Here is a 13,157-nt window from a genome sequence, read left to right on the forward strand (position 1 = left end):
TATTTGATGCTATTGCCTACTTGTGTAAAAACGACCCTGTATCAGTGTGGTTACTTCGCAGCGCTGAAAACGATGCGGATACCTTTGATCAGTTTGTAAGACCAAACGGTGAATTATATCGCACTGAAGCATTTCACAACAAGATGAAAAAAACCGCCATAGAATTTGAGGAGCATGATGAACAACTGCTAACAAATTGTTTTACGATTCCATCGGTTGCGGCTCATGTTGCAGCAAAGAAAAATGCGTGGAGCCCAACGCGCAGGGAATTTTTACCGGATGTACAATCCAGTTGCTTGGAATACTATCACGGTGGACTATGGAACACTGAATACAACCGCGACGCTATGATTTCCGTTGATATGGTTGCCTGTTATCCAGCGAGTTTTCTCGGGTATGGATCCGCCGCTGAGTATTTCAAACGATTTGGACACCCCAGACATGAAATGACTCGTGTTGCTATTAATGGACCACTGCCTGATTTTGATTTAACCGGATTCGCTCGCATAGTATCATTTGAATTCGCAGCAGGACTTCATCGCTGTTGCTATATTTGGATCGGTAGGCACATGTCTGAAAAGAAGTGGTTGCCAATAGCGCTGCTACGGTATATGATTGATTGTAAAATGCTAATTTCGTTGATTGTCAGTGACGCGATTATATCATACCGAGCGCAGACTGAAGTCTGGTTACCAGAACCGGAGCGTCTAGATAGCATAATTGACGAATCCAGAAAACACATCGATGCCGACGAGGAATATATCATCGAATGGTCCAGGAGGATATTTAACCAACGAAACCGCGAGGCAAAAGATCTCGGTAGAAGAATAATCGGTAAGTTCACACAAGGTGGAAAAAACTGCGACTACAAACGATATTGCTCACGGCTGATTATAGATGACGCAGAATATGATTTCGTAATCAAGGACGCAGTGGCGAAAAATAGATACGTGAACTGCGAAACAGCTTTCTTGTCCAATGGAACAAGGTTGGGTACAGTTGTTACTTACAGCGATGGAGACAGCCCGGCATACCCGTATTTGAGGGCGTCTATGCTGGGTTATGCTTGCATAAATTTATTCTCGATGATAAATAAATTTCCCGACACCGCGGTTAGAGTAGCCGTTGATTCGTTTTATGTTGACGTAAAGTACAAGGAAAACGTAGCCGGGTTTACTAGTCCGGACGAGAGTTGGGGTACATGGAGAATTAAAAATGAAATACGACGCGATTATTCACCATCAGCAGATGTCACCGTTGAGAACAATTACTTACGCGGTGATAAATTGTCAGAGTGGTCCAATGCACCACCGTGTTCTGATCCAATTTGTAGACATAAAACAGTTTATTTAAGCGGCTGTGGCGGGTCAGGAAAGACGACTCGGGCAATTGAATTATTTCGAACGCGGGCAAATATAATCGTGCTTACACCGACCCATAGACTAGCGCGAGAGATAAAACAACGAAATGTTGACGCCGTTACTTATCACAGCTTTTTTCGATACAGCGGCGGTGAGTGGACTCCTGATCGAATGGGCGAAAAATTTATTCCTGAGGTTATCATCTGGGATGAGATATGTACTGTTTCGTTAGATGTTTTACAAATGTTTCTTGAGTGGTTGCTGCACGCGAATGCAGCGGTGATCATGTGTGGCGACCATGGCCAACCACCACCATTTGTCGGCGAGGGTCCACATGATTGGTTAAAGGGTTTTGTGGACTATTATGAAGAAACCGATACTGATTACCGGGCACTTGATGAACAACTGCGCGAGGTTAAAAAATTAATTAGATTACAGCCGGATAGAATTCAGTGTGAAATAGTCCGCGAGGTGATTCCGGAAACGCCGTTAAATGAATTCTGGGAAACATGGAGACCAAACGATTTAATTGTAGCGAGTAGAAAGATAGTCAGAGACACACTTCAGCGGAAGTTGTTTACGTTGCATAAGGAAAAGTTTCCAACGCTATGCTATAGACCCACAGACACACGGCGGCAGAACATTGAAGTTGAAATCCCGGCCCCGACAGCGTCAGGGACAAAAAAACAAATTCTCGTGCTGAATGATATCGTGCTCGTTGATATCAGCGTCGTCGAGGACGCGCTACGTGCTGATAAATCCCCGTGGACGCTAGGATACGCAACGACAATACATTCCTCGCAGGGACTGACTATCACGGATACAATTGTTTGGATGGTTGATAATCGCATCGAATGGTCAAATCTAGTCTATCTTGCGGTGTCCCGAGTACGGAGAATAAATCAGCTTCGAAGAATTGTTGTTGACGGAGTCAGTGACGAAGCCAGTGACGGAGTCACCATCGATGCAAGCGTCATTGATAGAAAACTCTCGGGTTACCGCCAACAGGATAAAAAAAAAACAGCGGCGTTTGATATTGATGCCGAATTAATAATTGCGTTACGACAACAACAGAATAATCACTGCGCGAGTTGTAATTGTGTAATGCGTTGGCGTTATTTGGATAAAGACGCTCGCCAATTTACCGTGGACAGGATCGATAACAGTCTCGGTCATGTCAAAAACAATGTGAGGTTGACCTGTCTTGAGTGCAATAGACGCAACGGCGCTAGTTAAGACCACGCGGGGGCAATTGAGTATCGTCAGGTATCACTTGTAGTTGCTCGCGTGTAAACCCCCGCTGTGGGGCAGTTGAATCCAGTCTATAGATCGGTGGTCTATCAGTTGACCGTGTTATCGTTGATATGTTATGTGTGGTAACACTCCAAATAGGATCAGTAGCTCTTTTTTTACCGCCTTCAAGCTCTCCTGGTTCATACAGATATCTCACGGTGACATCGCCGAGAATCGGCCTGGAAACGCTATCTATTTTTGATCTTCCGGGTATATACTTTTTTTTAATCGCGTCGCTGGGCTTCATGTTGATTGCTCGGGTAATCTCGTTATTTAACGCTGCAATTACGCCTGGCAACCTTTTGACCCATTCACGAGATCGTTTTTCTTGGATAAATTCCTTCGCGTATTGATATCCAAATAACCGTTCAGCATGAGTCCGATTGAATCGTTCAACAATTGCCTGATCACGATGTAGCGCAGTATGACCTCGTCGTATCGCGACGCTATGATGTTTCAGCGTTGATAAAACAGCGCCGCGAAATTCACTACCAGGATCAACTTGTAATAAATTTGGCCAGCGCAGAGGACCTCTTCGATAAATCCGCTCAAACGCATCGGCTACTTCAGTTGCTGACTTTGTTTTTAACGGCTCCGCTTGTTTGTATCGACTCGCAACATCAACTACGGTTAGCGCGTATTTGTAACCGTTGTCATGCGGCAGAAATAGTATATCAGCCTGATGAACTTCATTGGGTACGCTGACATCAAAGCGCGAAAAGTTGATTTGTTTAGGCGGTGGTAGATAAATTTGCCATATAGCCTGTCTGGATAACCAATTAGCCGCAACGGCCCTCGTTACTTTTGCAGCGTTTGCAAGCTTACCAATTGCGGCCTTCCCCTTCCAGTATCCTCTCGGAGAATAATAGATGGATTCCATGTTGTTATTATAAACGCTAGCGTTTTCAATTACCAGCGCGAGAAGCTCCGCTTCCAATCATTAATTTACCTTTCATAGCCGATTTTACCAACCATGAGGCCAATTTTTCTTTGAAGGATTTATCAGGAATAGCATTTAACGCGTGAATTAATTTTACGTCCGCGATATGACGCTGTTGCAGATCGCTACTTTTGTAAGCAACATCATGAGCATGACACGCCTTATCGATAGCGTTTATTGGATACTCACCGGGTTTGGGCTGATTTTGATCATCGAGTCTGATATCTAATCGTGTTCCGGGGCCACAGTAGCTATATCCTGGGAGGTGCTTTTCTCCTGGATACTTTGCCCACGGTGTTCCGGGGAGTTTTGATAACTTGGCTGCAATATCACCTCCTCGCTTTTTTTTAAAACATCTCCGGGTCTAATAGAAATAAATCTAAATTTCTTTATACCGCATTGTACACACTTACCAGTAAGCGCCGATCTGTTATTTCTTGTTGTAACGGTTGTCATATCATTTGTGCCAGTACGCACTCTACACTTCACACAATATAGATCCATAATTTATGTATAGAGACATGAATATAATTGACTTTTCAGCGACTAAAACAAGAGAACCAGTTAAGCATGTTGCAGCGTTACCAAACTCGATCCGGATGATTATCATCGGACCATCTGGATCCGGCAAGACGCAATTGTTACTCAATTTAATAATGAGATGGATGAAGTGGGATAAGTTGTATTTGGTTGCTCCTAGCGTGGATGATCAACGATGCTACGAGGTGTTGAAAGATTTCAACGAGAATGCATCAGCGATCGCTAAAAAAAATGTCATCGAGTTTATTACAGATATCAATGATGCACCAGGTATCGATGATATTGATGGCGACGTTAACAATCTAGTTGTGTACGATGATGTTATGTTAGACAATCACAAAAACTCAGCTAGGATATTTTCCAGAGGCAGGCATAAAAACACCGACGTGATATATGTCACTCAGCGATACACTCAGATTCCAAAAGTAATCAGAGACAACTGTAATATTCTTGCTGTATTCAACGGCGTTGATACACACACGCTACGAAATATTTGGCAGACATGGTGTGGCGGTGACATGGACTTTAATGTTTTTCGAAACTTTTTTAGTCATGCTCAGTCGACCCCACATGGATTCGTAACGATAAATTTACATGATCCTCGGACACGATATCGTATCGGACTTGACCAAATATTCGGTTAAATTGTAAATAACCACTTAGCAGCAGAGGGGGCGATGACATCGACGCGGTCGTCGCGTTTGCTTACCGGACGCTGACGACGCTGGGGATCAGCGCGCAGAAGGTATTAATTAAACCAAATGACGTTTGGACGATCCCCCCGACGACGACGTCGTTTTTTTTTTTTACCAGGCGCTGACGACACCGGATCCGCTGAGTGCAGAAAGTATTAATTAAGCCAAATGACGATTGGACAAAATGTCGGATTCGCCCCCTCTGCTGCTCACAGAGAAAACAACGTAAAAGAACAGCGTGTAAATAGTCAACATTAGCAACAGACTGACGATTAAGTTACTAATGCAGATTAAGTGATTTCTATAACTCAGAAATCAATTAAATATTGTGTTCACTACTTTCAAGAAAGCTACTCTCAAGTTCATGTACTAACTAAAGAGTCTTCTTCCCTTATTTTTAAATATAATTCCATTTTCTTACCTCTAAGTATGCATCCATACAAATACGTGTTATTTCTTAACCGCATTTCTTTCTTTAGATTTTTATGAAGGCATGTTACATATCTATATATATACTTCTAAACAAAATTTAAATACTTTGGAATGCGAGTCGTTGATGACATTATAAACTTTGCTATGGAATGGTTAACGAATTTGGGATAGGTATCAGTTCAATCGATTCGATATTAAGTAGAACGATGACTGACTCGATATCCAAAAGCAATTACACTACCGTCTTTGCTATGTAATGGTTAACGAATTTGGGATTGGTAGCAGTTCAATCGATTCCAGATCGAGTACGACGATCAATGACTCGATATACAAAAGCAATTACATTCCCATCTGAAGAAACAATATAAATCTTCGGTTGGTAAAATCAATAATGAAATTGCTCAACAACATATGGCTGAATCAGCAATTACATGTTCAGCAATATAATGTGAATTCGAAAAGAGGACCTTTTGTAAAACAAATATTAGTTGCAACCAATGATGTATCGATAATGGCACAATTCAATGAAACATGCAGTTCATGTATAACATAGGAACGCAGGTATTTGGGGATGGAAGCAGAAGATATTGTCAGAATGTTCGTACCGGACTACGTATCCCTTATTAAACAAATTGGGAGAAAAAGAATATAGGTCGATAACATCAATTTTGATGATATTACTCGAGTTGTCATCGACACACCATTTTTCAACGGAGAGCAATATTCGTGAGACTGAATGGAAATCAAAGCAATCGCCGACAACTTTGGAATTGTCACGATGATTCTTGTCAGATTCAGTGAATGCGATGCATACACATATAATCAATTTTGGCTACACATGATATATAAGCCATAAATATATTTGGCACAGGGCATATATATAATTGGTACACGTCATATAAATATTTGGCACAGGCCATATCAATATTTGTTATAGGCCATACATATATTTGGTAAGGATATATAGATATTTGGTACAGGCCATATAGTTACGTGGTATAGGATATACGTGTAATTGGTACAGGCGATATAAATATTTGGTATAGGCTATATATATATATTTGATACAGGCCATACATATATACGTGTTATAGTCCATACATATATGTGATACATGCGATATATATATAGACCATACAAATATGTTGTACAGGCCATATATGCATTTGGTATAGGCCGTGTAGTTATTTGGTACAAACCATATAAATAGTTGGTACAGACCATATATACATTTGATATAAGCCATATATATATATATATATATATATATATATATATATATATATATATATATATATATATATATATATATATATATATTTGGTAGTGTCTATATATAGAATGTGTATAGATCACATATAATATTTATTTAGTTATTTATTTATTTATTTATTTATTTATTTATTTATTTGGTAGAGGCCATATACATGTTAGGTACAGATCATATATGTATCTGGTACAGGCCATATATATATATTTGTCTCATTCATTTGTATTACGTCATTAAGTTGTATGCCTCATCAAGATGCATTGCCTCATCAGGATGTAGTGCCTCATCAGGCTGTATTGCATCATTATGTTGTATTGCCACATTAAATCATATTGCCTCATTAAGTGATATTGCCTCATTAAGTTGTATTGCCTCGTCATGCTGCATTGCTTCGTCAAATTGTATTGCCTCATTAATTTGTATTACCTCATTAATTTGTATGAATCATTATGTTGTATTGCCTCATCAGGATATATTGCTTCATTATGTTGTATTGCCTCATCATGATATATTGCCTCATTCGGTTGTATTGTCTGATTTAGTTGTATTGCCTCATTAAGTTGTATTCCCTCATCAGGATGTATTGATTTATCAAGATGTATTGACTCCTTAAGCTGTATTCCTCATCAAGTTGTATTGCCTCATCATGATGTATTGCTTCATTAAGTGGTATTGCCTCATCAGGATGTATTGCCGCATCAAGTTGTATTGCCTCATCAAGTTGTATGCCTCATTAAGTTTAATTGCCTCATCATGATGTATTGCCTCATCAGGCTGTATTGCCTTATTAAGTTGTATGCCTCATTAAGTTGTATTGCCTCATCATGATATATTGCCTCATTCAGTTGTATTGTCTCATTCAGTTGTATTGCCTCATTCAGTTGCATTGCCTCATCATGATATATTGATTTATCAGGATGTATTGCCTCATTAAGTTGTATGCCTCATCAAGTTGGATTGCCTCATCATGGTGTATGGTCTCATTATGTTGTATTGCCTCATCAGGATGTACTGCCTCATCAAGTTGTATTGCCTCATCAAGTTGTATTCCTCATTAAGTTGTATTGCCTCATCATGATGTATTGCCTCATCAGGCTGTAATGCTTCATTAAGTTGTATGCCTCATTAAGTTGTATTGCCTCATCATGATATATTCCCTCATTATGTTGTATTGTCTCATTGAGTTGCATTGCCTCATCAGGATGTATTGATTTATCAAGTTGTATTGCCTCATCAAGTTGAATGCCTCATTATGCTGTATGCCTCATGAAGTTGTATTGCCTGATCTGGATGTATTGCCTCAACAAGTTGTATTTCTTCATCAAGTTGTATTGCCTCATTAAGTTGTATTGCCTCATCAAGATGTATTGGCTCATTACGTTGTATTACCTCACCAGGTTCCTTGACTATACATAGAATAGTATCTGTATAGGATGCAGAAAGCATGTAGCCAACGTGGAGAAAAATGTAAAATCTAAGTATGTGCCAAGAAAATGTGAAGTATATAGTAATACATGTGTAAAGTTTTGTGATATTAATATAAATGTCTATAATCACAGATTTGTTTAGCTGACTTATTTTTACCGTTAAGCATTAAATTAAATCTCAGGAAAGCATGCATATATGATATATTAATATACAAGTAAGACACAGCTACATTTCTCTTAAAAATGGATCCTATGACCAAACTACATGATTACAGGCAAAAAATATGTGCACAATATGCAAACAATATATATGGCAATGAACTAAATACGAACGTATAACATAAGCCAACTAAATGTGATGTTATAATACATGTCATGATTTGAGGAGTAATAAAATGCACACGGAATTCAACCAAACAATGATATCAATAACGAGCAGTAAAACCAACCGTAGTCATTAAAATGGAATATTTGGGTCATCGTGGTCCATTTTTGACAAGAGTGTGGTGCTAATAATAAATGTAGTTAAATCATGCATCGAAATTTAAACTTTCTTCTAGTCCAACACCATAGTTGAAATGGAGTCCAACATATTAGTTTAACGATGTGTATGTGTAAGTATTTACCTGTGGATGTGTGTATCTATGTATGTGTATATATGTATGTGTGTATGTATATATATATATATATATATATATATATATATATATATTTGTGTATATGTATATGTGTGCAAGTGTGTGATTGTATACTTGTACGTGTACGGGAACTAAACATCTATGCAAACAATCATTTAGTTTGATGAATCTAGCACTGATTATTTATGCGAAATATCCTTAAATTTTAGAATAAAACCAAGTGGTGAAAAGATCAAATAAGAGCATGTCCTTATTATATTCTGATAACACTAGTCAAGATTCATCTACTCTGCCACGTAAATGTTTTCATGTATGCCAATGCAGTTTGAAGCAATCGTTAACAGGTAATTGACCATCATCTAGCTGTATTGATACTGCTACCGAGTGAACTATATCCACACTGTTTCGAACCTCAAAACCTGTTGTCTATGAATTAGAACAAAGACTGGCTGAGATGAATTGTCTCTGTATACATGTATGCATGGAATCAATAACGTCCACAATTCTAGCTAAGTAATGCATCACTTCATTACTTCGTGGAGATTGGCTAACACTCTACAATAGCTGGCTGACTATATATTATTCCTCAGAGATCCCAATCAAAAGTTAACGTGCACACTCGTTAACATATTAATTGATCAACTGATTTAAGTGTTTAACAAACAGTAGAAAAGAGATAAAGAAAGTGTTCAGTTGATTAACTTCTTACATGTCCGAATTCTAAAGTTAAACTCGCATCTCAGTTGAAACAAAAGGTATAAGTATAAAACAAATTAGAGTGACATCATGCCCATCCCCACACATTCTCAAATTCCTATTTTTTTTTAATTTTCACAAGAAGTAATAAGTTTCAAATTGTCATGCGTCGGGCAAGCGTAAGTACCTTACATAATATTCAGGACACTTTCGTAAGCTTCCACTTAAATCGTGTACACAGCTATTATTAGCGCAGATGATAAATCTTTTAGGACTATACCGATCTTAAAATAGTTTATGAAAAGTAGATGTAAACAAATTAATTACCAATTAAGACTGAATATAATCGCTTAGGAAAATAATATTGTAAGCATATTCCTACCACGATTATACTAATATTGCCTCTACTGTAAGTACAGGTGTTGCTACTGTTGTTCGATGTTTATATTCCTAGACAGAATGAAACAGAACATGCAACTCAATGTTGCTGCTATATTTCAATTGAATTTAGCTCGAATCTACTAGAAAATATGAGACAGTAATAAATAACGTATTAATGCTGAAATGACAACTTGAGTTACTGAACTAACCGTTAATTAAAGTCTTCAATGCAGCATTGTTATGAACATCTGAATAAAGTATGCAATACAACTTCAGTATGACAAATACTGCCTGTGTAAAAGCTGCAATACAACTTCAGTATGAAATGTTCTGCATTGCTAAAGTGAGCAATACAACTTCAGTATGAAACACACTGCCAGTGTAAAATGGTATGAAACACACTGCCTATATAAAGTCTGCAATAAAACTTCGTGAACAAATAATCTGCCTTGGTAAAGTCTGCAATACAAATTTAGTATGAAATGCGCTGCCAGAGTAAAGTCGTATGAAATACACTGCCTGTGTAAATTCTGAAATACAAATTCTGTATGAAACACACTGCCTGTGTGAAGTCGGCAATACAACTTCAGTATGAAATGATCTGCATGTGTACAATGGTGTGAAATACACTGCCTATGCAAAATCTGCAATACAACAGTATGAAACACACTGCCTGTGCAAAATCTGCAATACAACAGTATGAAACACACTGCCTCTGTAAAGTCGTGTAATACAACCTTAGCATGAAATGCACTGCCTTTGCAAAGTCTGCAATACACCCTTAGTATGAAAGTGTAATGATACACTGCCTAAGTAAAGTGGTATGAAACACTGTTTGAGTAAAGTGGCATGAACCACTGCCTGTGTGAAGAGATATGAAACACTATCATCGTAAAATGATAAAATAAATAATGCCCGAGCAAAATGGTAGGAAAGACTTCCTTAGTAAAGTGTAAGAAACACTGCCTGAGCAAGATGGTATGAAATACTGCCTGAGTAAAATGGCATGCAACACTGCCTGGGTAAAGTTGTATAAAACACTGCCTGAGTAAAATGGTATGAAAAACTGGCTGCATAAAGTGATATGAGACACTGCCTGAGTAAAGTGATATGAAACACTGCCTTAGTAATGTGGTATGAAACATTGCCTGGATAAAATATTATGAAACACTGCTTTATTAAAGTGGTATGAAACAGTGTATGGGAAAATGATATGAAATACTGCCTGAGTAAAGTGATATGAAACACTGCCTTGGTAATGTTGTATGAAACACTGACTGAGTAAACTGATATGAAACACTGCATGAGTAAAGTGCTAAGAAATATTGCTTGAGTAAAGTGGTATGAAGCACTGACAAAATAAACATTTTTGGTTTCAGTACGACTATAATGTCCCGTTTGCGAAATAGTTTCGCCCTTAACTATTCTCTTATATATCATGATTAGTATGTAATATATATATTTCCTTTATAGTCTATGTTTTTTTACATTACTTATAATTGCTCCTTCGTCCCCTTGTTCATTGTTTCATTCATTTTACTCTCTAGTTACTCTTTCACTTTCCAACATTCCGCTTACATGTTTATTCATTCATTTCATAATTTATTCCATTTACTGATACGATTAGCTGGCAAAAAATCGAAACTAAATAAATTAGATCGTTAATTGGCAACCTAAAAAAAGAAAAAGAAATACTCGTCAGAAAAATAGTAAGGCACATAGCTGTAATTAAGCCGATACAATTATAGTGGATGGATTCCGGAATATCATTTCATTTTCTATTAAGCGAAACATACCACTATACAAAATATTTATTCATTTCGAATGACCGACATTACAAAAAGTGTACGAATCTACGTATGAAAAGGTAAGTCAACAATCAAAATGTATATATTAATAAAGAAATGAAAAGTAAGTCAGCAATCCAACTGTATATATCAATAAAGAATGAAAAGGTAAGTCAGCAATCAAAATGCATATAATAATAAATAATGAAAATGTAAGTCATCAATCAAAATGTATATATTAATAAAGAATGAAAAGGTAAGCCAGCAATCAAAATGTATATATTAATAAAGAATGAAAAGGTAAGTCAGTAATCAAAATTTATCTCTATATAAAGAATGAAAGGTAAGTCAGTAATCGAAATGTATAGACCCAGACCGCCATATTTACTTATATTAATTATGATCCTGTTAATAAACCCATATAAGTGGAACTTCGTTTTGCATAAGGTTAAGTCAAAAGTACATTGCTACATTACATTTTTTACAATAAATTACATTACATTAGAATACAATACACAAAAATTAAAATTGAAAGAACAAAACTAACAAACAATGCAAATGAAAAATAGATAACAATGTACGTAATACCCCTACACATGTTATAAGATTTAATTAAAGTCAAAAAGGTATTGTGGAGCGAAATCTCTATATTTCCTTAGGTATATCGGTAAATAACACTCACCCAAAACTTGTCCATCCACTAACAAACAATGGAAAACACAAAGCAAAAATATACGTCTTATCTCCATGGTGGGTTCAGCTATGTAAAATTACAAGTAGGTTGACCAGTAAAATATGTGTCGTTCTCCTGCACTTATACGTCAGCTGTGTATACTGTGAACATTAAGATAGGATGCAATATGCAGTCTTAGGGTGCAATCTATATTTTTCATGAACAGTATACATATAGTGCAAAACTCCAGCTAAAACAAATGTGGGTTAGAAATTCTACACAGATCATTCGCATCGTAAACATAGCACTTTTACTGGGATGCACTCTTGCATCCGCTCGGCATGACCTTTCTTGATTTGTTGTTTCTTTCAACGTTAAACAGTGTAACCGTAACGATCCTCATTAGAGATTTGTCTAGCAATTTGCATCCATATTAGAATTCATAATGACTACAAAACCGTTCGTCCCGTTAAAAATTTTATGAAAAAACGTCACTTTGAGCAGCAGAGGGGCTGTACAGACCGAAACTTTTTGCACAATAAACCCCTCCAGGAAACTATTCCTCGATAGAGGGCTTATTTCGACGAAATAAACCCTTCTATTCAGAATACAGGACAAAAAAAAATGTCCCCCGAAAACTCGAAGAGTTTCCAGGGACAAACTCGTTGAGTTTGCACTGACAACTTGGGTTACTTCAATAAATCTGAAACAGTTTCCGTGGCGGGGTCGTTATTGAAAAATCCATGGGTCGGGTCCATCCCCTCTGCTGCTCTGGGAAATGAGTTTCCAAGGAAAAACATTTTTATGTTAGCGGAATTAAATCATTGACAAATAAATAATGGCAAATATTGGAGAAGCACATACGACTAGATTAGCTCGAGAACGTCTCGAAGCAATTCAGAAATTTCTTCCTGTCCGTGATAGTGTCAGACAAAAATTACAACTAAGACAGCAAGCACGGGAAGGCTTTGCAGAGACTACGGAGGAATTATTTAAACCCGTGACCAAAGCTACTGAAAAATCC

At 37.4% G+C, this 13,157-nt stretch overlaps 1 protein-coding gene across 2 annotated transcripts in view; it reads right to left on the minus strand.

Annotated features, from left to right (window-relative positions):
• Positions 1 to 12,274, minus strand: part of LOC149805612 (low-density lipoprotein receptor-related protein 2-like) — a 59,719-nt gene extending 47,445 nt beyond the window's left edge. For both annotated transcript variants that reach the window (XM_089950246.1, XM_089950245.1), the window contains exon 1: positions 12,143 to 12,274. In XM_089950246.1, the coding sequence (XP_089806372.1) occupies positions 12,143 to 12,209 (67 nt within the window). In that variant the 5' untranslated portion in view covers positions 12,210 to 12,274. The remainder of the gene's footprint in view (positions 1 to 12,142) is intronic.
• Between the last annotated feature and the right edge of the window lie 883 nt (positions 12,275 to 13,157).

This window comes from Sinohyriopsis cumingii, chromosome 2 (genome assembly GCF_028554795.1).
Source record: "Sinohyriopsis cumingii isolate HCF-2022 chromosome 2, ASM2855479v2, whole genome shotgun sequence".
Classification (NCBI taxonomy): Eukaryota; Metazoa; Mollusca; class Bivalvia; order Unionida; family Unionidae; genus Sinohyriopsis; species Sinohyriopsis cumingii.